The following is a 23,055-nucleotide window of genomic DNA, read 5'->3' as shown; positions in this document are numbered from 1 at the left end:
GGCGATAAGAAGATTGAAGGACAGAAAAGCGGCAGGAGGGGATGGGATTACGAATGAAGTATGGAAATATGGGGGAAAAGAAATAAGGGAATGGCTGTGAGAGATATGTAATACAGTGTGGAAGGGAGAGGGATAGCCGGAAGATTGGAGAGAAGGGATAGTGGTACCGATAGTGAAAAAGGGGAGGGGGAAAAGGTAGAAGACTATAGGGGGGTTACGCTTACGCAAACGGCGTATAAAGTGTACGCGGCGGTTTTGGCGGAGATGTTGAGGGAAAAAGTGGAAAATAAAGGGATATTACCACCGAGTCAAACGGGGTTTAGAAAAGGGGTAGGTCGATAGACCACATATACGTGTTAAATTATTTAATAAATAAGAAAAGAGCGGAAATAAAATAGTAGTTATGTTTGTGGAAATGAAAGCAGCGTTTGACTCGGTGGATCGGGAGATACTGATACAGACAATGAGGAGGAAGGGAGTGAGAGAGAGTCTGGTGGTGAGGTGTGAGGAAGTTTTGGAGGAGACAATAAGTAGAGTAAGGGTGGGGGAAAGGAAGGGGGGAAACTTTTGGACAGGTAGAGGAGTGAGACAGGAATGTCCGTTGAGCCCATGCATGTTCACACTACTGCTAGCGGATTTGGATGAGGAATTGGAAAAGGAGGGATGGCAGGGGAGTAAAGGTGAAGGGAAGAAAAATCTATTCCCTGGCGTATGTGGATGATGTGGCGGTGGTGGCAGAGGATGAAGTAGGGATGAAAGGGTAAATAAAAACATTAGAAGGATATGTAGAAGAAAAGATTAGAAGTAAATGTAAAGAAAACAAATATGATGAGATGTAGAAGAGGGGTGGGAGACAGAAAAAGATAATATGGAAATGGAAAGGAAATGAAATAGAGGAAGTAAAAAGGTATAAATATCTGAACTACATGATGATGGCAAATGAGGGACAGAAAGGACATATAGAGGAGAGAGTCAAAAAAGGAGCGGTGATGGTGAGAGAAGTATGTGGAATAGGAAAGAGAAAATTCGGAAAGGACTGGGCTAGAAGGATGTGGTTATTTGATAAGTTGGTATCGACGGTGGTTAGCTATGGGGCAGAAATTTGGGGGTGAAAAGAAAGAGAAGGGGTAGAGAGGATACAGGACAGGTATTTGAAATGGGTAATAGGGGTGGGAAAGTACATACCGGGGTACATGGTAAGGGAGGAGATGCAGAGGGAAAAATTAAGGGGAAGGGCAGAAATGAGGGCATGGAGTTATGAAAAAAAACTGGGAGAAGAAGGAGGGGGGGAGTTGGCAAGGTTGTGTTGGGAGGAGATAAGAGGTAGAGCGAAGGAGGGAAAGGTGATGGAAAAATGGGAGAAAGAAAGAAGAGGTTTCTATGAAAAAAAGAACTGGAATATCAAGGAGATAGAAAAGTTGAGTAAAGAGGGAGGGTTAAGGGGGGAAGAGGTGGTAACAAGAGAGAGGAAGCGGCAGAAAGAGGAAAGGTGGGAAAAAATTAGGAGCTCGAGGTTCAACAGATAGTATAACAAAGTGAAGAAAAAGGGAGTGCCGGAGTACTTGAAGAGGGATTGAAAAGAGGAAAGATGGAAAAGGATTGCGAGGTTTAGGTTAGGAGACAGTATGAGAGGAGGTAGATACTGGGAAGAGAAAGAGAAAAAAAAGTGTAGGATATATGGGGGTGCGCACGATTGGACACCACCACTCACAGCGGTCGATGCCTAGAGTTTTTCCGTTGGTTTGGTTAGATAAGTCAAGATGTTTGGTTGGTGTCCAATCGTGCTGTGTCCAAAAGAGTGTCACCCCTGATATATGGATGGGGAGAGGAAACGTGGGAACATATATGGAAGGATTGCACGGATTGGGGGACGGAAAAGGGATGGCAGGAGATGGTAGGAGAGGTTTTAGGTGAGAAGGGGGGAAGGAGAGGTTTGGATGAAAAAACTGGAGGAGATGAGAGAGGGAGGAGAGTGGCTGGGTATGAATGAGAGTGTGGAAGGAAGAGAGGAAAGTGTGGAAGGAAGCGGCGGAAACGGAGGTCCAGAGAATGAGTGTGGAGATATGAATGGATGAGTGATTTCTCTCTCTCTCTCTCTCTCTCTCTCTCTCTCTCTCTCTCTCTCGTGCGTTGTAAAAGATGCGAGGAATAAAAATGTTGAAACTATGTAAGCGGAGCGGAAGTCCGCAATGTACTTCGCAAGGAATAAAGTACCTTACTACTATAAAAAAAAAAGAAAAAGAAACTAAGCTGTATAATATGAATTGAAATAATTAAATATGCCTATTATATATACACGCATCGCCAAAAATAAGATAATTTAATAGAAAATTACGAGTTAGTACGCGTATTAAGTGCTCGGTGTAAACTAGGCCATGGTCGACACTTAGGTTAGAACCAAGAAGTCAGGGTGATTTTACATAAAGCGCGAAAACGCGGAAACGCGCAAGACAAAAAGAACGAGACTTACTAAGATTTTTGCATTTCCGCGCGTTTTGTTCCGTTTTGGATGCCTTGTATTACATGAAGCATATTTCAAGCAGAAAAGCGGAATGAGGAATTATAAATTATAAATTTTTAACGGTGTTAATTAATTTAAATGATTGTATTCAATAAATAAGTTGAAAAGGTAAGTATATTATTAAAAATTGTAATAAATTAAGTGAATATTATTTTAAGAAACGAATACAAATGTCTAGTTTTCACCATTCCGTTCCGCTTTTCCGCGCAAATCGTGCTCCATGTAATACAAGAAGGAAAAATTCGCGGAACGAACACTAAGGGTGCATCCCGACGGAGGAAGAAATAGCGGAACGGAACAGTTACGGAAAGGAGATATGGTGGGAGGTCAGCCAATCAGAGCAATTCCGTTTCAGTTCCGTTCCGATTTTTGACGACTAGGCTCCTCACGTATGAATGTTTGACGTAACGAAATTAAAACGGAAAAACTAACCTCACTTTCGTGAAATGTTTTCGTAGACAACACGTGTCCCAAGTGAGAAACAAATTTAAAAAAAGTTTTCTGTCGATCGTATCAGTTTTTTATGTTCAAGGAGCATGTCGTCATTGGTAAGTAATAATATATAAATACATAACATGTGTTAAGAACGCTGTCTCACATGTGTACGTTTTCACGTAAATTCAATAAAATTATATTTTATTAACTAGGACAGATTTAAATGTGGTTACTGTGGCTGGGTTGTTTGGCGTTACAAAAATGAAAGAATTTCTCACAGTTGCCTTGCAAACTGTGATCACTTATTCATGGATAACAATAGAAACCTCTTTATAGATGGTATGTATGCTTGTGTGTGTATATATACATTTGATTCAATTGATGCTTATACAATATTCTATGTATATTTTCCAAATTGGGCATCAAATGTATGTCAACAGAGCATAATTTGTCCTCGTTGTTCATCAAACTTAATCTGAATTATTTTAATTCTTTAGAGACACATTTGCATTAGACAGATAGCAACACTGCCATTGAAATAGATACTGCTGATAAAGAAAATATTGCTGAGAATTTTGAAAGCACTGCCCACGATAATTTAATAGAAAACATAGATGAAGATTTAATAGCTACAGTAAAAGAGAGACCAGCCCTGTATAACTATCGAATACTCGTAAAGGAACGAGGAAGGAAACAGAAAGATCATTTGTGGCAGGAAGTCAGCAACTGTTTAAAAGGTATCATTTATATATATTTAATTATGTTTCTTTATTTACGAATACTTTATCTCTATGTGCACGAACGCACGCGCGTACACACACACACACACACACACACACACACACACACACGAATGATTGATTTTTGCACTTGTTTGTTTCGCAGAGAAAAAAAGGGTTAATGCAGAAGACTACGAAGAAGCCTATGAAGCGTATGACAATGTATCAGAGTTGTCTGAAAATGTTCAACGAGTAGAAAACGAATATTTCGAGAAAAGAGTAAAGTGCATAAAAAAAGTATTATTAATTAATAAAGTAAATGATTGGAAAAGATCACAATTAAGTTGGCACAAAGAAATACAAAGACGACAATTAGTGAAAACTTTCCTACTACATCGTTTTTTGAAAAGAAAAGAAAAAACACTAATTTTGGGTTCGACCAATCTTTATTGAAGAAAGGAGATTTTATCAAGGAGATAGTGACAATTTAATTATAGAGATGGAAAATGATTCTGAAAAATATTTTGAATATTTGAGAATGACTAAAGAATCTTTCAACAAATTATTGGAGTTGCTTAAATCAAAGTTAACCAAACAACATTTTCTAAGAACTCCAATATCGGCCTGTACACGGTTACAAATCTGTTTACGTTATTTAGCGTCAGTTGATACAATGCATTCGATTTCTTTCGCTTTTCGAGTTGGATGAAATACAGTCTCCAGAATTGTAGCGGAAACTTGCGTAGCTATTTGGGATGTTTTAAAAGAAAAAGTTTTTCCTGACATAACAGAGAATTTGTGGATCCAAAAAGCAAAAAATTTGAAGCTTAGTGGGATTTTCTAAACTGTATTGGAGCAATTGATGGAAAATATATTCAAATTCAGGTATATATCCACACACACGCACACACACACACACACACACACACACACATATACAGGGTATATGATAAAGGTTGTCCCCACGTTTTAACGTAGGAGTTGACTTACCGACTTGCACTTGTAGTTCACTAAACGCTCCTTAGATGGCAGATGCTTTGGCACAGGACCGAGTTACACGTACATACAGGCCCTTGGTGAAACTTTTTCTCAGATTTTTTTCGTATCATTTTTCAGAACATGTGTATAATTTTTTATAAAACGTTATAAAATCTAAAAAGTTAAAAAGGTATTTTTTTTTAATTGTAAAATGAGAAATCTTAGAATATTTCAGAATTCACATGAAAAGTTCTAAGAAAAGATGTAAACTTTTTAAGTATTTCTAATTGTAAGTATTTTCGAAAAATGTTCCAATTTGTATAAAAATTATGAGAAAAACTTTAACCAGGGATGTTTTCAAGAAAAATATGACAAAATATAAAAAATTTTTTATAATTATGGAATTCTTTTGAGAAATTATAAATTTTTTTATTTTTTGTTGAAAAAGAAATGTAAGAAAATATTAGACAATCTAAAGAATTTCACATAATTTCACATGCAATCATTCTGAGAAACTATGAAATTTATTATTTTATATTATTTGGGAAAAGTGTTAAGAAATATTAGATGATTTGAACAATTTTTTAGAATTTATAATAGGATCGTTCTGATCGAGATATTATATTTTACGTTTCGGTGAAAAAAATGTGAGAAAATTTGAAAAATTTTTTTATTGGTTCACATATTTACTTACGAATTGTTAACATAAAAAATTATGAGAATTTTATAAAAAATTATGAGAAAAGTTTTTACTAGGGAAAGCTGTGCATGGTTATGTTACATCCAGCCTTAAGGAAAAGAGAGACTATCTCTCAAAAGATGTCTGGGACTTGAGAAAGGCAGGGAAGGATGCAACAAAAATTCTTTTATTCTCGTGACCGCACTAGTGGGATGTGCGGCATGAGCCGAACGCACTTTTGATGATTCCGAAATTATGCGTCAACGTGTAATGACACGCTTTAACGCCTTTTCAGAATCGTGCGATCGTTGGTCCTAATTTGAGTCAGAGAATTCAATCTCTATAACTCGGGACCGAGTGCAATCTTTTCGAGTCGGGAGGTTAGTGTGTGAGTACGAGATGGGTTGATGAAATAAAATTTTACATTGGAGCTTCTTTTTAACTAAAATTTAACATATATTCTGATACTTGAGTTTTACATACATAAAGGTTCAAAAGACTTAGCAAATAAATACATAATCGGTTATTGTTACTTAATAGAAAAAAGAAACCAGTGTAACAAGGTAATCATTATCAACTCGAACAGGAGTACGTAATCAGTTAGTTTATTTAAAATATAAAAACGATTAGGTAATGATTATTCTAAAGATTAAAATTTAAGTACATTGTTTAATATGAAAATAACATTATTTTTGAGATTTAAAAACATTAAAAATTACAAGATAGAACATAATTAATTATCAAGACTTACAAATAATTAAGAATTAATGTTAGTGTCCATTATCTATTTTAATTGAGAAAGCTAAACGGTGCATATTGAATAATTGATCTAGAGACTAAAAATATATATATACTCGTATATATATATTAACATAGGTATTGCGATTGATTAATTTTGGAAACTTAAACTATACGCATTATTATATACACAGGAGGAGATGGAATTAATTAATTTCGGTTATGGTAATCGTAATTATGCGTTGAGATTCATATTTTAACTATTGAATCAAATCAAAACCTAAGATTTAAGAATAGAAATAAAACATTTACATAGAAATTCAAGAAATATTTAGAGAGAAAGTCGGGAATTGTCTAAAATGAGAATTGCTGTATTAATCCGAAATAAAAATAATAATATTGGGAACAAGGAGCTAGGACATGAACGGCTGTGATTGCTCATTAGCGATTGATTCCTGGCGAGTTGAATGGAAAATTGAAGTAAAACCGAAAAAGAGAAAAAAAAACTTACTTATTAGTTAGACGAGAAGAGAAAGGGAAGAACTACGGAAATCTGCGGGTTGAAAGGTGCTTGACGCAGCGCAGGCTGTCCGCTCTGGGGATGCTTCAACGGTGGGCTGCTCGGAGTTTTAATGTATGTGATTCTTAAGCACAGATTCTAAGTTCAAAACGATTTTGAAAATAACGCGCACAACTTTGATACTTGCAACGCGTGTATGTGAGTGCGAACTTGAATGCTCAAGGTGTTCGAAATTGCGCATTTTATAGGGCTTAGGAAAAGGGCGTGGGGTTAGTTTAGTGGGTGAGATGAAGATTTGATTGGGTAAAGCCTTTTGAGCTTTTTCCCTTTCCTTGGAGATTCCTTGTTGTCGAAATTTTGAGCTTATTTGTTGGGTAGTTCACCAATGCTCACCACCAATCATCTTCTCGGATGATCTCTCGTTGGCTAATTTTCCATCTTCTCCCGATTTTTCCTATCTCTAAGAGGGGCGAGTTGTTGCATCACCCAATCGCTTAAGGGATTCGTTATCTTACGGTTTCTCTTCTTGGAACGTTCGGTCCTGATTTTTTATATCACCGCGTCCGTTTATTTGGGACTTGCTTTCCATATGAATCATCTTTCCGTTCGTGATGAAACATAGGTTGGAACAAACAAAACTGGGTTGTAAATTTTGATTTTATAGTTTTATAGTTTCCGTCCGGCCTCGCGACTCAATCTTATCTCTGATTGTTGCCAGACTTTAATAGCGTTAAGATTTTTTCTCTTTCGAGTCCAGGCTTTGTTCGTCCATATGAATTATTAAATAAACATCGTTGCTTGTAATTTTGTAGTCGCACGATTTTTCCTTTTTTTGCTTCTATTTATTGCTCCGGATGTAATATGTGGTTATTATATATATCTATATTCCGAGAACAATGTTTGATTTTTTTCTTATAATAGCCGGGTGATAGTGTTATTTTGTAAAAGAGAAATCGTGGAGTTCCGGGTATAAGTATTGTAAATTTTACAGACAATTCCTTAGCTTGTTTAGCATAATTTATATAATGGATGCGAAAAGGGAAATCGTGAAATCCTCCGGATGTAACAGTTAGTTATATTACATTTATTACTAAGATTACTACTTCTGTTTATTAATCAGATTACTACTTCTATTTATTAATCATTAATAAATAAAAGTAGTAAATAGAAACGTAGAAAAAATACTAAGTATATTTAATATCCACACAATTTTTATCACAACTCTTTAACACTTTTAATCTTTTGAATTTAAATATTATCTTTGAAGTATTTTTATTTTAAAGAACTTCAGAAATAATATAATAACCATGCACAGCTTTCCCTAGTAAAAACTTTTCTCATAATTTTTTATAAAATTCTCATAATTTTTTATGTTAACAATTCGTAAGTAAATATGTAAACTTATAAAAAAATTTTTCAAATTTTCTCACATTTTTTTCACCGAAACGTAAAATATAATATCTCGATGAGAACGATCCTATTATAAATTCTAAAAAATTGTTCAAATTATTTAATATTTCTTAACACTTTTCCCAAATAATATAAAATAATAAATTTCATAGTTTCTCAGAATGAATGCATGTGAAATTATGTGAAATTTTTTAGATTGTCTAATATTTTCTTACATTTCTTTTTCAACAAAAAATAAAAAAATTTCTCAAAACAATTCCATAATTATAAAAAATTTTTTATATTTTGTCGTATTTTTCTTGAAAACATCCCTGGTTAAAGTTTTTCTCATAATTTTTATACAAATTGGAACATTTTTCGAAAATACTTACAATTAGAAATACTTAAAAAGTTCACATCTTTTCTTAGAACTTTTCATGTGAATTCTGAAATATTCTAAGATTTCTCATTTTACAATTAAAAAAAAATACCTTTTTAACTTTTTAGATTTTATAACGTTTTATAAAAAATTATACACATATTCTGAAAAATGATACGAAAAAAATCTGAGAAAAAGTTTCACCAAGGGCCTGTATGTACAGTCGCTTTCATTATAGTTGCGACACTGTTTTTTAGATGCATTTCTGAACGCGCAACTATAACGAGAGATGAGAACGACTGTAGTTGCGGAGGTTAGCGCGAAATGTCAAACGTTGGTATACAAGGTGTCGCAAATAAAATTTGGGTACCTTGGAGGAAATATAAGATAAGTATACTCGCAAATATTTTTCGAATAGATTTTTTAAAAAAATATTCGCACATTTTCCGTATTTGATCGGTTTTGGTCTAATTGAGCTTTATATATTCGTGATTACAGCAACGATGAGCTGAGATGCTTAGATGTAGTTAAATAAATTATAACTACCACAAATATAAAAAATAAAAATTTTAAATATTTGTTACAGTTATAATTATAATTTATTTAACTACATCTAAGCATCTCAGATCATCGTTGTTGTAACAACGAATTTATAAAGCTCAATTAGACCAAAGTCGATACGGAAAATGTGTTATTTATTAATTAAAGCTAACTTTTTCTTATTTTTAGAAGGAGTAGAAGACACAAGAATGATGAAGAAACTGAACTGAAAGAAAGGTAAATAAGAGTTTAATTACGTAAGACGTAAGAAAAATTTTGTAATAAATATACAATTTATTATTTGCATAGGTATCACTTTAATTCTGGTCCATTGATGCAACAAGCACGTAACATTTTGAAACAGATGGAGGGTAAAGTGATGAAGAATGAATTTGATATTCAAATTCTTGATTTATTGGCGAGTTCTTGGCCAGACAGACCACCAGTTGAGAAAAGCTGGAACTATTGAAGGTAATATTATTTTAAAGTATGCGGCTCTTTATATTTTATTATAATATTTATTCTATTGCATTATTTCTTAAAAGGATATGAAGACTGGTTTATCAGAAGAAGGGAAAGCTACCTTACTCACGAAAATGTCTTTGGAAGAAGGGAAGCCAGATCCTGTCACATAGAGGATAAAATATTCGTTGCACCACCGAACTTATGACAAGTGATTTATTTATTCCAATTATGTTTGCACCCATTGCTTGTGCGACAGCATTGAAAATATTACATTCTCCATGAAGGTAAAAAATGATTATTTCAGTGTAATCTTTAGCTTTATATATGTATATATAAATCTTTTCCATAACAATAACTGTATTACGTCCGTTTGGTATTAAATCTCGCACATTGTTGACGCCAAATTAATTCACCTAAAAACAACGCATGTATTAAGTTAGAAAAAAAAAAAAAATATATATTTTTTCTAACTTAATACATGCGTTGTTTCTAGGTGAATTAATTTGGCGTCAACAATGTGCGAAATTTAATACCAAATGGACGTAATACAGTTATTGTTATGGAAAAGACCAAACTTGAATATATTAGGCTCATGTGTCAAATGAAAATGACTGGAGCAATTTGTAAGCAGTAAGTAAATTTTCCAAAATTAAGTAGAAAGATATTGTTTGTTTTAACTATTTGTTTAATTACGTTTTCACGTTCTACGTTATTTTTATATTTTAAATCTTCCTAACTACAGGTCTATTCTTGGAAGGATTTTATGATATTATGCTTAAACGACCAATTTTCATATTTAATGAACAAGAACTTGAACTATTGATCGGTGGCTTGCTTACTGTAAATATCTTAAAGGAGGATCTTAAAGCAAATATTGAGTATCATAAATACACTGCTACGTCTTTATAGGTACATTTTGATATTTTGTATTAGCTCAAGTTTGAAAGACTTGAATTATACCATCTTTTTTCCACTCACAGATTCAATGGTTCTGGTGCATTGCGAGGTTTTAATCAAGCGAATTGTTCGAAGTTCTTATAATTTATCACTGGTACTAAAGTTACAAAGTTTTGCTGCGTTAGAAGGCATGAACGGCATACAAAAGTTCCAAATTCACAGAGAAGACAAGTTGACAGGCTTTCATTTGCACATATTTGGTTAATATATGAAAAAAGAAATTGTTTTAATACCTTGCTTACTGTAAATATCTTAAAGGAGGATCTTAAAGCAAATATTGAGTATCATAAATACACTGCTACGTCTTTATAGGTACATTTTGATATTTTGTATATTTTGTATATGTGTGTATAAGTTAAAATTAAATTGATATAAAATTACAAGGCTAAAATTGTATTTTTTAATTGCAGTTTCAATCAATTGGATTTGCCAGTGTACGAGACGTATGATAAACTCTGAACAAATCTACTCAAGGCGACTTACGAATGCACCAAAGAATTTGGATTTGCATAAGCTTACCAGAATTTGCTCCTGTACAATTTCGATTTCAATCGATACAATTTCGCGTTCAATCGATGATATTCTAGAGACCAAACTTATGGTTGGATCTTTACAGCCAGTGATAACATTCCGGACGTGCAATGGCCTATTGCTTGCAAAATTTTTAACGTACTTACAAAATTGATATACACAATGTTATATGTAAAACTATCTTGTGAACGTAGCGAATCACAGTGCTCTAATTGCTATAATATGTATTATACATTTTTGTGAGTAAGGTAGTTTTCCCTTCTTCTAATAAACTAGTCTTCATATCCTTTTAAGAAATAATGCAATAGATAAATATTATAATAAAATATAAAGAGCCGCATACTTTAAAATAATATTACCTTCAATAGTTCCAGCTTTTCTCAACTGGTGGTCTGTCTGGCCAAGAACTCGCCAATAAATCAAGAATTTGAATATCAAATTCATTCTTCATCACTTTACCATCCATCTGTTTCAAAATGTTGCGTGCTTGGTGCATCAATGGACCAGAAAGTGATACCTATGCAAATAATAAATTGTATATTTATTACAAAATTTTTCTTACGTCTTACGTAATTAAACTAAAATCTTATTTACCTTTCTTTCAATATCATCCTTGTATCTTCTACTTCTTCTAAAAATAAGAAAAAGTTAGCTTTAATTAATAAATACATTTCCGTATCGACTTTGGTCTAATTGAGCTTTTTTTTTTTTTTTTTTTGATAACGGAGAGGAAATGCGTTACCGCATACCCCAGGCCTCGGGGGAGGCCTGGTGGTTATGTGGGGCTCTTCCCCGCCGACGACGTGTCGGCGGGGACATACCCACTAAAACCTCTCCGGGTGTCCTGCCCTGGTCCATGACTGGGGGGCTCCGGGAACGCGTGCAGCATACTTCCGGAGCCCCCCGGACCCGGTCGGCCGTGGGCCGATTCGTCGCGCCGGGAGCGTCCACGTGGGCACTCCCGGCAGGGCTCTTGGGTCTGACAGCCCTAGGTCGGGGGAGGGGGACACCAGCCCCCCCCCGGCTCTTCCCCTGTTGGTTTGGGGGTAAAGCCCGGGGTGTCCGGCCCCCGCCGTAACCCCGGGCCTCTTCGCGCCGCCCTGTGCGGCGGCGCGGCCCTCCTAACTACACTGGGGGGAGGGGGAGAATCCTCCCTCTCCCCCTCCCCGGCGAGGCAGGGGGGGGTACGGCTCCGAGCTACGTCTCGGAGTCGGCCCCCCCGGACCGTCAGGTCGGATCTGCCTCGCCGGGTTCACTAATGCGGTGGGGGGCCCTCCTCCCACGGCTGCGCGTCCCAAAAGCTGGGCCGGCAGCCATAGGGGAGGGGGGTCGCTCCCTTTCATCATCATTTCCGTGGCGGTCGCCGTCGTCCCTCTCCTCCTCGATAGTGGGGAGGGAGGGGGCGACCCCCACGACTCTTCTGCACCGCCGCTGGTCTAATTGAGCTTTATAAATTCGTTGTTACAACAACGATGATCTGAGATGCTTAGATGTAGTTAAATAAATTATAATTATAACTGTAACAAATATTTAAAATTTTAATTTTTTATATTGTAGTTATAATTTATTTAACTACATCTAAGCATCTCAGCTCATCGTTGCTGTAATGACGAATATGTAAAGCTCAATTAGACCAAAGCCGATCCTATACGAAAAATGTGCGAATATTTTTTATAAACTCTATTTGAAAAATATTTGCGAGTATACTTATCTTATATTTCCTCCAAGGTGCCCAAATTTTCTTTGTGACACCTTGTATATCAACATTTGACATTTCGCGCTAACCTCCGCAATTACAGTCGTTCTCATCTCTTGTTATAGTTGCGCGTTCAGAAATGCATCCAAAAAAAAAGTGTCGCAACTATAATGAAAACGACTGTACAAGAGACGTGCATTAGAGACCGTTAGAAACGGCTTAACCATTGTAAAGCTCAGACGCGAAATATAATAATCTTTGGTTATTATTCTCTCGGTGCTCATTACATCCCCTCCGATTAACTGATGTTGTGGGGCATCACAACGGAGCGGTCAAGTTATATCAACCTCCCACAACTGGTGACCCCGACTGTCGCAAAACATCTAAGCCTTCAGTAAGAAACGCAAGAGCCGGTGCGTTCTCGCACACATCTGAAGTAATATCCAAAACTTCCGTTCCTGAAACGCACTAAGAGGGCAGCAATTCGACCTGAACCTCACTCAGAAGAACAGCCACTGAAACGAACCCGCGAATCTTAGCAAGTTCGACGCCATTTTGGATCTCATCACCCTTCGATCGAGATCATTCCTAGATAATGGCCACCGTTCGCCCATTGGACGAGCTGATTTTTCCAGCAACGAAGAACAGCACCCAACAAACCGGACAGCCAGCCGGACACTTTCTACGAGGTATCAACACTCACTAGCGTAGAGCTAAGTCATTCGTAGTCAATTCATACTCACAAGGAAACACAGGGAAGTGTCCGCCTCAGATTAAAACGAGTTTTTAATATGTTGTAGTACAGATAAAAATAAGGGACACGTATTTTTTTATACGTGCCCATACACACTTTAAAGGGGTGAAACACCCCTTTCAAGAAAATCGGTTTTTTCTTTCGAAGCGTATGCCGTCGAAACTATAAGAGATAGAAAAAAATGTTTTAAATGAAAGTTGAATGGCTTCAAGAGTAATTTAAAACAGCGGAAAAAAATTTTTTTTTTTTAATTCTTTTTAATACTTTTTCTCATCACTTACCTATTTTTTTCCAAAATTTTTATTTTTTTTATAAGCAAAATAAAGTTTATTTTATTACGAATTCAACGATATATGATAAAGTTACGATACAACATTTCCATTTTCCAAAAATAATTAAAAACCTCTCTATACGCACGGTACGCGCACCCGTCCGCGCGTTCGTGCGCTACGGAAGTGACCCCTTCTGATTTTGACGTGCCTTTAATATGTTGTACAGATTAAAATAAGGGACACGTATTTTTTACACGTGTCCTAATACACTTTTAAGGGTGAAACACCCCTTTGAAGAAAATCGGGTTTTTTCTTTCGAAGCGTGTATCGTCGAAACTATAAGAGATAAAGAAAAATGTTCTCAATGAAAGTCGAATGCATGTTTTTCTTGCATAAGATGACGAAAATATTTTGAGGACAGTCTGTGTCTAATATGAAAACGCAGACATTGAGAAAAACATTTACTACAAAGTAGAACAGCACTACACTAAAGAATAAGAACAATTACGGTGTTGTAAGACATTAATTTCTTGTTTAGAAAATAATATGTAATTAATATAAGTTAAACATTTATTTACTGGTCTACATGATTCGACTAGAATAGTTGTTTTCTTCAACATTTTGCAGATAAGGAGACTTGGATTAAAAAAAATTATTACTCACACATTCCATATCTTCACTATCTAACGCCAGCTCATTAACTAACAACAAGAAAACTAACATAAAACTAATTAAAAAATTAGGGGTGCGCACGATTGGACACCGCATGATTGGACACTACCACTCATGGCGGCCTATGCCTAAAGTTTTTCCACTGCTCAAGCGCTGTGAGTGGTGGTGTCCAATCGTGCTGTGTCCAAAAGGGTGTCACCCAAAAAATTAGTTAGAAATTTCATCTTTTATACTGCATTTATACAATTCAATTAAAGTGTTTATTAAATTCCATTAATGTAGAAATATGCATAACTACGCTACTGGTGCGTGCACTTAGGGTCATTTCCTATCTTGAAATAGAATGTTTACGTCTCGGCAGTATTGACATGTATAGATTCAAGAGTAACGTATGTAAGGAAATGACCCAAAGTGCACGCACCAGTAGCGTAGTTATGCATATTTCTACATTAATGGAATTTAATAAACACTTTAATTGAATTGTATAAATGCAGTATAAAAGATGAAATTTCTAACTAATTTTTTAATTAGTTTTATGTTAGTTCTCTTGTTGTTAGTTAATAAGCTGGCGTTAGATAGTGAAGATATGGAATGTGTGAGTAATAATTTTTTTAAATCCAAGTCTCCTTATCTGCAAAATGTTGAAGAAAACAACTATTCTAGTCGAATCATGTAGACCAGTAAATAAATGTTTAACTTATATTAATTACATATTATTTTCTAAACAAGAAATTAATGTCTTACAACACCGTAATTGTTCTTATTCTTTAGTGTAGTGGTGTTCTACTTTGTAGTAAATGTTTTTCTCAATGTCTGCGTTTTCATATTAGACATAGACTGTCCTCAAAATGTTTTTGTCATCTTATGCAAGAAAAACATGCATTCGACTTTCATTGAGAACATTTTTCTTTATCTCTTATAGTTTCGACGATACACGCTTCGAAAGAAAAAACCCGATTTTCTTCAAAGGGGTGTTTCACCTTTAAAAGTGTATTAGGACACGTGTAAAAAATACGTGTCCCTTATTTTAATCTGTACAACATATTAAAGGCACGTCAAAATCAGAGGGAGTCACTTCCGTAGCGCACGAACGCGCGGACGGGTGCGCGTACCGTGCGTATAGAGAGGTTTTTAATTATTTTTGGAAAATGGAAATGTTGTATCGTAACTTTATCATATACCGTTGAATTCGTAATAAAATAAGCTTTATTTTGCTTATAAAAAAAATAAAAATTTTGAAAAAAATAGGTAAGTGGTGGGGGAAAGTATTAAAAAGAATTTAAAAAAAGATATTTTTTTTCCACTGTTATAAATTACTCTTTAAGCCATTCAACTTTTATTTAAAACATTTTTTTCTATCTCTTATAGTTTCGACGTCATACGCTTCGAAAGAAAAAAACCGATTTTATTCAAAGGGGTGTTTCACCCCCTTAAAGTGGGGTGACACCCTTTTGGACACAGCACGATTGGACACCACCACTCACAGCGCTTGACCAGTGGAAAAACTCTAGGCATCGGCCGCCATGAGTGGTGGTGTCCAATCGTGCGGTGTCCAATCGTGCGCACCCCCTTAAAGTGCATATGGGCACGTATAAAAAAATACGTGTCCCTTATTTTTATCTGTACTACAACATATTAAAAACTTGTTTTAATCTGAGGCGGATACTTCCCTGTGTTTCCTTGTCAGTCTAAAGCGCCGTATATAATATCGGTTCTCACCCATCCAGACGATGACACCCAGATTAGCTCGTACCGCGTGCCTAAAATCCCACCGTTTTGGCGCGATGACCTGGAAACTTGGTTCCTACAAGTTGAAGCGACATTCCGAGTCGCAAATTGTAAAACAGATCGCACCAAAGCCGATTTTCTTATTAGCGCTCTAGAGAGCAAGGTTGTTAAGCATGTCAGAGATCTCGTTACAGCAGACCCCTCTCCCGAAGACTTTTATCAAACGCTAAAAAAGCGAATTTTGTCAACTTTTTCAACCTCATCAGAAGCGCGGTTACGTCAATTATTGAAGGGTCAACCCCTAGGCGATCAAAAACCTTCACATCTTTTAAGTCACATGCGTCAATTGAATAACGGTCAGTGCACTACAGCTATTTTAAAATCCCTTTTCCTAGAATAATTGCCAGAATCTCAACGAGCAATTCTAATAACAATAAATGAACCCGACCTACAGAAAATGGCTGAAATCGCGGACAAAATCGCGGACATAAGCAGCCCCGACTTAACGATAGCCCCCATACAGGCGCATCCAAATATAGCTAAATCACGTTCACATGAAAACACAAATGATTTATCTGACATAAAAAAACAAATTTCAGAACTCTCTAAAGGCAATGGATGCACTCAAAAACAAGGTTATCAAACCTAAACGAGATTGGCCTACACCGCGTTCACGCGACAATTCAAAACAACGCGACGAGCAAAAAACCGGCTTATGTTTTGCACACCAGAAATACGGTAAAGATGCGACTGCATGCCGAAAACCATGCAAACATTGGCCAAATACAGAATCAGCGGAAAACTAAATCCATCTTCTCGAATTGAGGCGGTCGAGAAAGGTGGACCTCAAAGTAACCGCCTTCATGTTCGCGATCGCACTTCTGGTCGTCGTTTTCTTGTAGATACGGGCGCAGAAATATCGGTTCTAGCCGCTTCCCCGGAACAGAGAAAAGCTCCTTCAGAGCTCAAATTGTTCGCTGCAAATAATACTCGCATCGATACGTTCGGTGAACGTCGTCTCACGCTTAACCTCGGCCTTTGCCGAGATATTACATGGAACTTCCGTTTAGCAGCCGTCCCATTTTCCATAATCGGCGCAGACCTTTTAAAACATTATGGTTTAGATGTTAGTCTGAGTAAGCGTCGTCTTACCGATAGCACAACCAAGTTGTTCACCACGGGCAGCATTAGTATGGTTCCAAATTTATGTTTATCAACAGTCGATCGTTCAAATCAGTTCTCTAATATCCTGGCTGAGTTTCCAAAGATTACAGGCGCACCCCAACAAAGTTTTCATAGATCTAATGATGTTGAACACCACATATTAACAAACGGCCCTCCGACCGCGGAACGGCCTCGACGTTTAACATCAGATAAATTAAAAGCGGTTAAGGCTGAATTTAAACGCCTCATGGAACTAGGAATCTGCCGCCCCTCGAGCAGTCCGTGGGCCAGCCCTATTCATTTAATTAAAAAAAAGTCTGGCGAATGGCGCGTATGCGGCGATTACCGTCGATTAAACGTCGTAATGATTTCGGACAAATACCCTGTACCACATTTACATGATTTTTCCGCAAACTTACAAGGTAAAAAAATTTTCTCATCTCTCGATCTTCTTAGAGCATACCACCAGTTGCCAATAGCAAAAGAAGACATACAAAAAACCGCGATAATTACCCCGTTCGGTCTATTTGAATACGTCTCAATGACATTCGGTCTTCGCAACGCCGCTCAGACTTTTCAGCGGTATATTCACCGCGCACTTAGAGATCTCGACTTCGTGTTTGCATACAGAGATGACATTCTTATCGCTTCCTCATCAATAGAGGAGCATAAGAAACATCTGCGCATAGTCTGCCACAGACTCGAAGAGTTCGGATTAATTGTAAACCCAGCCAAGTGTGTTTTAGGCGTCGAAGAAATAACTTTCCTAGGCCACCTCATTAACTCCCATGGTTTCAAACCTACCACGGAAAAGGTCACGGCCATCCAAAATTATCCCAAACCGCGCACGATTGTCGAATTACGACGTTTTCTAGGCGCGTTAAATTTTTACAGACGTAGTCTGCCACATGCCGCGAGCATACAAGCCCCCCTCCACGCGTTCTTAACGAATTCGCGTAAGAACGATAAACGCGAAATCACATGGACCCCGGAGGCCGAAACTGCATTCGTCAGGTCCAAACAGGATCTAGCAAATGCAGCACTATTAATTCACCCATCCGACACCACCGAAACGCGCATTGTTACAGACGCATCAGACACCGCGATGGGAGCCGTCCTTGAGCAAAAGCTATCCAATTCATGGAAGCCTCTCGCGTTTTTCTCACGCAAGTTCACCTCAGCTCAACGGAAATACAGAAATTATGACCGCAAACTAACCGCAGTCTACGAGGCGATCAAATTTTTCAGACACTTTCTGGAAGGCCGGTTATTCAAAATTTTAACAGATCATAAACCTTTAATTTATGTATTCAACCAACGAGCGGACAAGGCCTTGCCTAGACAAATTAGGCAACTATCCTTCATCGCTCAATTTACTACAAATATAGAATATCTACCCGGCGTTGACAACTCGGTAGCAGATAGCCTGTCACGCGTAGAAGCTTTACAACTTCCCGTTGACGTTGAACTAGTCGAGTTAGCCAAACAACAATCGCAAGATAACGAACTGAAACATTTGCTAAATTTTAAAAACTGTTCTTTTAAGTTTAAGAAGTTTGTTTGGGGACCACCTCACACGGAATTGTACTGCGAAATGTCGGGTGAAACCATCCGTCCGTACATCCCGATTTCGCTCAGAAAACAAGTCTTTGACATGTTTTACGACCCTGCACATCCAAATGCGAAAGTCACTGATCGCGTAATTCGCCAGCGTTATATTTGGCCCAATTTACATCGTGACGTTGCGGAGTGGGCTCGAGCGTGTATTCACTGCCAACAATGTAAAACTACACGGCATGTTAAACAAATCCCTGCGCATTTTACCACTCCTGACTAGCGTTTTGATCACGTGCACATGGATATTATAGGTCCTCTACCTATTTGTCAAAACTATAAATATTGTTTAACTATTATAGATCGTTTTTCGCGCTGGCCGGAAGCCATTTCCCTCCGCGAAATTTCCGCAAAAACAGTGGCACAAGCATTCTTTGATAACTGGATCACGCGATTCGGCGCACCACGAATTCTCACGACGGATCAGGGCGCTCAATTCGAGTCGCAACTCTTTTCCGCACTATTATCTCTCGCAGGTTGTAAACGAATCCGTACCACGGCATACCACCCCGCCGCGAATGGCTTAATTGAAAGGTGGCACCGCACGTTAAAAGCAGCCATAATGTGCCACGACAATCCAAACTGGGTTAGCGTACTTTCGACAGTTTTACTCGGGTTACGCACCCATGTACGCCTAGACACCGGAGCGTCGCCAGCGGAATTCATTTACGGCACAACCTTGCGCGTGTCAGGCGAATTTTTCTTACACGACGATTTCACTCCTGACCCGCAAATCTTCGTCGAAGGTTTCCGTCAATACATGCGTCAATTAAAACCCGTCCCGGCGACACACCACAATAAAAAACGCCCATTTCATTTTAAAGATTTATATTCATGTTCCCATGTGTTCTTGCGTTGCGAGGCAGTAAAAAAACCCCTCGAACAACCGTATACCGGTCCATTTAAAGTCCTCAAAAGAGATTTCGACCAAGTCTTTACACTCGAAATCCACGGCAAACCTCAAGCCGTTTCCGTCAAAAGACTCAAGCCTGCACACTTCTTACGTGATAGTATCAACGTACCTATTTTAGACGACACTCCGTAGCCCACCCTTTTGAGTGAAACGTCGCCAAAGACTTACTCGGGTCCACAGAAACAAGTAACTTTTAAATTAACGTAAGCGTTATGCACCGCAAATTTTACTTTTGTTCTCAAACATTTTTAGTTCAAGCGACTAAAGTATTGTAAGCACTCAACCCCTTTAGAGCATCTATTATAATCATATCAAATATTACAAGCGTACAATTATTGTAAGCGCGTCTAATGTAAGCTTAGTTATAAGTATATTGTAAACACCGCACCTCATCCACCTTGGTAAATAGAGGTCACACACACATTTTTTTTTTTTTTTTACGTTCATAGCGTTGTCACTCAGGGGGGAGTACTGCAGGCTATGCCGATAACGGCGCCGTATTACCTTACCAACCGACAAAGCGGTCAGGCGAGTGAATTACGCCGAGCAACATACGTACAAGAGGCGTGCATTAGAGACCGTTAGAAACGGCTCAACCATTGTAAAGCTGAGACGCAAAATATAATAATCTTTGGTTATTATCCTCTCGGTGCTCATTACATCCCCTCCGATTAACTGATGTTGTGGGGCATCACAACGGAGCGGTCAAGTTATATCAACCTCCCACACTGTGCCAAAGCATCTGCCATCTAAGGAGCGTTTAGTGAACTACAAGTGCAAGTCGGTAAGTCAACTCCTACGTTAAAACGTGGGACAACCTTTATCATACACCCTGTATATGTGTGTGTGTGTGTGTGTGTGTGTGTGTGTGTGTGTGTGATTGTGTGTGTGTGTGTGTGATTGTGTGTGTGTGTGTGTGTGGATATATACCTGAATTTGAATACGTTTTCCATCAATTGCTCCAATACAGTTTAGAAAATCCCACTAAGCTTTAAATTTTTTGCTTTTTGGATCCACAAATCCTCTGTTATGTCAGGAAAAACTTTTTCTTTTAAAACATCCCAAATAGCTACGCAAGTTTCCGCTACAATTCTGGAGACTGTATTTAATCCAACTCGAAAAGCGAAAGAAATCGAATGCATTGTATCAACTGACGCTAAATAACGTAAACAGATTTGTAACCGTGTACAGGCCGATATTGGAGTTCTTAGAAAATGTTGTTTGGTTAACTTTGATTTAAGCAACTCCAATAATTTGTTGAAAGATTCTTTAGTCATTCTCAAATATTCAAAATATTTTTCAGAATCATTTTCCATCTCTATAATTAAATTGTCACTATCTCCTTGATAAAATCTCCTTTCTTCAATAAAGATTGGTCGAACCCAAAATTAGTGTTTTTTCTTTTCTTTTCAAAAAACGATGTAGTAGGAAAGTTTTCACTAATTGTCGTCTTTGTATTTCTTTGTGCCAACTTAATTGTGATCTTTTCCAATCATTTACTTTATTAATTAATAATACTTTTTTATGCACTTTACTCTTTTCTCGAAATATTCGTTTTCTACTCGTTGAACATTTTCAGACAACTCTGATACATTGTCATACGCTTCATAGGCTTCTTCGTAGTCTTCTGCATTAACCCTTTTTTTCTCTGCGAAACAAACAAGTGCAAAAATCAATCATTCGTGTGTGTGTGTGTGTGTGTGTGTGTGTGTGTGTGTACGCGCGTGCGTTCGTGCACATAGAGATAAAGTATTCGTAAATAAAGAAACATAATTAAATATATATAAATGATACCTTTTAAACAGTTGCTGACTTCCTGCCACAAATGATCTTTCTGTTTCCTTCCTCGTTCCTTTACGAGTATTCGATAGTTATACAGGGCTGGTCTCTCTTTTACTGTAGCTATTAAATCTTCATCTATGTTTTCTGTTAAATTATCGTGGGCAGTGCTTTCAAAATTCTCAGCAATATTTTCTTTATCAGCAGTATCTATTTCAATGGCAGTGTTGCTATCTGTCTAATGCAAATGTGTCTCTAAAGAATTAAAATAATTCAGATTAAGTTTGATGAACAACGAGGACAAATTATGCTCTGTTGACATACATTTGATGCCCAATTTGGAAAATATTCATAGAATATTGTATAAGCATCAATTGAATCAAATGTATATATACACACACAAGCATACATACCATCTATAAAGAGGTTTCTATTGTTATCCATGAATAAGTGATCACAGTTTGCAAGGCAACTGTGAGAAATTCTTTCATTTTTGTAACGCCAAACAACCCAGCCACAGTAACCACATTTAAATCTGTCCTAGTTAATAAAATATAATTTTATTGAATTTACGTGAAAACGTACACATGTGAGACAGCGTTCTTAACACATGTTATGTATTTATATATTATTACTTACCAATGACGACATGCTCCTTGAACATAAAAAACTGATACGATCGACAGAAAACTTTTTTTAAATTTGTTTCTCACTTGGGACACGTGTTGTCTACGAAAACATTTCACGAAAGTGAGGTTAATTTTTCCGTTTTAATTTCGTTACGTCAAACATTCATACGTGAGGAGCCTAGTCGTCAAAAATCGGAACGGAACTGAAACGGAATTGCTCTGATTGGCTGACCTCCCACCATATCTCCTTTCCGTAACTGTTCCGTTCCGCTATTTTTTCCTCCGTCGGGATGCACCCTAAAATCCGTTGTCAATGCGGCTCCAACGGCTGTAGTATTTTATCCGGAGCCGATTGAAGAAAAAAGTATATTTCTACATACTCCAATTATTTTAATGTTTTAATAGTGTATATAATATGGATCTAAATATCATGTTGATAATTATTATGAAGTATCTCATGCAAGCAAAGAATAAACCGATAATTTAGATATGCAGAGATAACTAAGAAAAAAGTTATTCCAATGTTTTATTTGTACTTAGGTTACAGAAAATTGCAAAAAACAAGAAAAGACCGAAGTATATGGATACGGCCTATTTTTACTGAGAGAAGAAGACTTCTGCAAGGTGATAGCAACAATTTACTTGTGGAAATCCCACACAACACATGGACGTCCCTGGACGTTCAATACATGTCCACAAAAGTCCTTGTAATGTCCTAGTATCTCGTACGTCCATAGGACGTTCCAAAGACGTCCGAAGGACATCCTAGTTTATCATAGCTGCAGTATGACGTTTGTAGGACATCCGCAGGACATATTTGGGATGATTCGTAATATTTTACATATTATGTATATTAAACATGTTTCCAACATACATAATAAATATGCATTCGAAAATTGCGTTGTTCTTTATATTAAATAAGACATTTTGAAGATGTTCTAAGAACGTCCTTTAAATGTCTAGCAGATATTGGTGGTACGTTC

At 37.1% G+C, this 23,055-nt stretch overlaps 1 protein-coding gene and 3 long non-coding RNA genes across 8 annotated transcripts; 2 read left to right on the top strand and 2 right to left on the bottom strand.

The window, feature by feature from the left end:
• The first annotated feature begins 2,277 nt into the window (after nucleotides 1–2,277).
• LOC120357233 lies at nucleotides 2,278–11,275 on the top strand. Of its 2 annotated transcripts, none has more exons than XR_005574392.1 (4): nucleotides 2,278–3,295; nucleotides 3,454–3,693; nucleotides 3,842–4,560; nucleotides 11,220–11,275. It is a non-coding gene; the product is annotated as an uncharacterized LOC120357233 (long non-coding RNA). The 2 variants fall into 2 exon arrangements; XR_005574393.1 differs by lacking the exon at nucleotides 11,220–11,275 and having other exon boundaries at nucleotides 2,285–3,069; nucleotides 3,169–3,295; nucleotides 3,842–3,947.
• On the top strand, nucleotides 9,852–11,058 carry LOC120357231 (E3 ubiquitin-protein ligase HUWE1-like). 3 transcript variants are annotated; one of them, XR_005574390.1, is made up of 3 exons: nucleotides 9,852–9,993; nucleotides 10,106–10,272; nucleotides 10,731–11,058. XR_005574390.1 is itself a non-coding variant. In XM_039447252.1 (2 exons), the coding sequence occupies exons 1-2, from the start codon at nucleotides 9,923–9,925 to the stop codon at nucleotides 10,523–10,525; spliced, it is 324 nt and encodes a 107-aa protein (XP_039303186.1). In that variant the 5' UTR covers nucleotides 9,852–9,922; the 3' UTR covers nucleotides 10,526–10,560. The 3 variants fall into 3 exon arrangements, 1 of the variants encoding a protein (XP_039303186.1); XR_005574389.1 differs by lacking the exon at nucleotides 10,731–11,058 and adding an exon at nucleotides 10,344–10,500; XM_039447252.1 differs by lacking the exons at nucleotides 10,106–10,272; nucleotides 10,731–11,058 and adding an exon at nucleotides 10,273–10,560.
• LOC120357232 lies at nucleotides 10,058–10,649 on the bottom strand. The gene is made up of 2 exons (XR_005574391.1): nucleotides 10,554–10,649; nucleotides 10,058–10,193 (listed from the first exon to the last, which is right to left on the bottom strand). It is a non-coding gene; the product is annotated as an uncharacterized LOC120357232 (long non-coding RNA).
• A 9,931-nt stretch (nucleotides 11,276–21,206) lies between the features above and the next one.
• On the bottom strand, nucleotides 21,207–22,471 carry LOC120357435. Of its 2 annotated transcripts, XR_005574435.1 has the most exons (4): nucleotides 22,083–22,471; nucleotides 21,857–21,983; nucleotides 21,459–21,698; nucleotides 21,207–21,312 (listed from the first exon to the last, which is right to left on the bottom strand). It is a non-coding gene; the product is annotated as an uncharacterized LOC120357435 (long non-coding RNA). The 2 variants fall into 2 exon arrangements; XR_005574434.1 differs by having other exon boundaries at nucleotides 21,857–22,471.
• Nucleotides 22,472–23,055: the final 584 nt, after the last annotated feature.

This window comes from Solenopsis invicta, chromosome 3 (genome assembly GCF_016802725.1).
Source record: "Solenopsis invicta isolate M01_SB chromosome 3, UNIL_Sinv_3.0, whole genome shotgun sequence".
Lineage (NCBI taxonomy): Eukaryota > Metazoa > Arthropoda > Insecta > Hymenoptera > Formicidae > Solenopsis > Solenopsis invicta.
This window is presented reverse-complemented; position numbering and strand designations above follow the sequence as displayed.

Excerpts from the sequence above, each read along its gene's own strand:
- LOC120357231 (XM_039447252.1), top strand. The coding sequence starts at position 9,923 with ATGGAAAAGACCAAACTTGAATATATTAGGCTCATGTGTCAAATGAAA. Across the intron at positions 9,994-10,272 it reads ACTGGAGCAATTTGTAAGCA|GTACATTTTGATATTTTGTA; the intron begins GTAAGTAAATTT and ends ACGTCTTTATAG.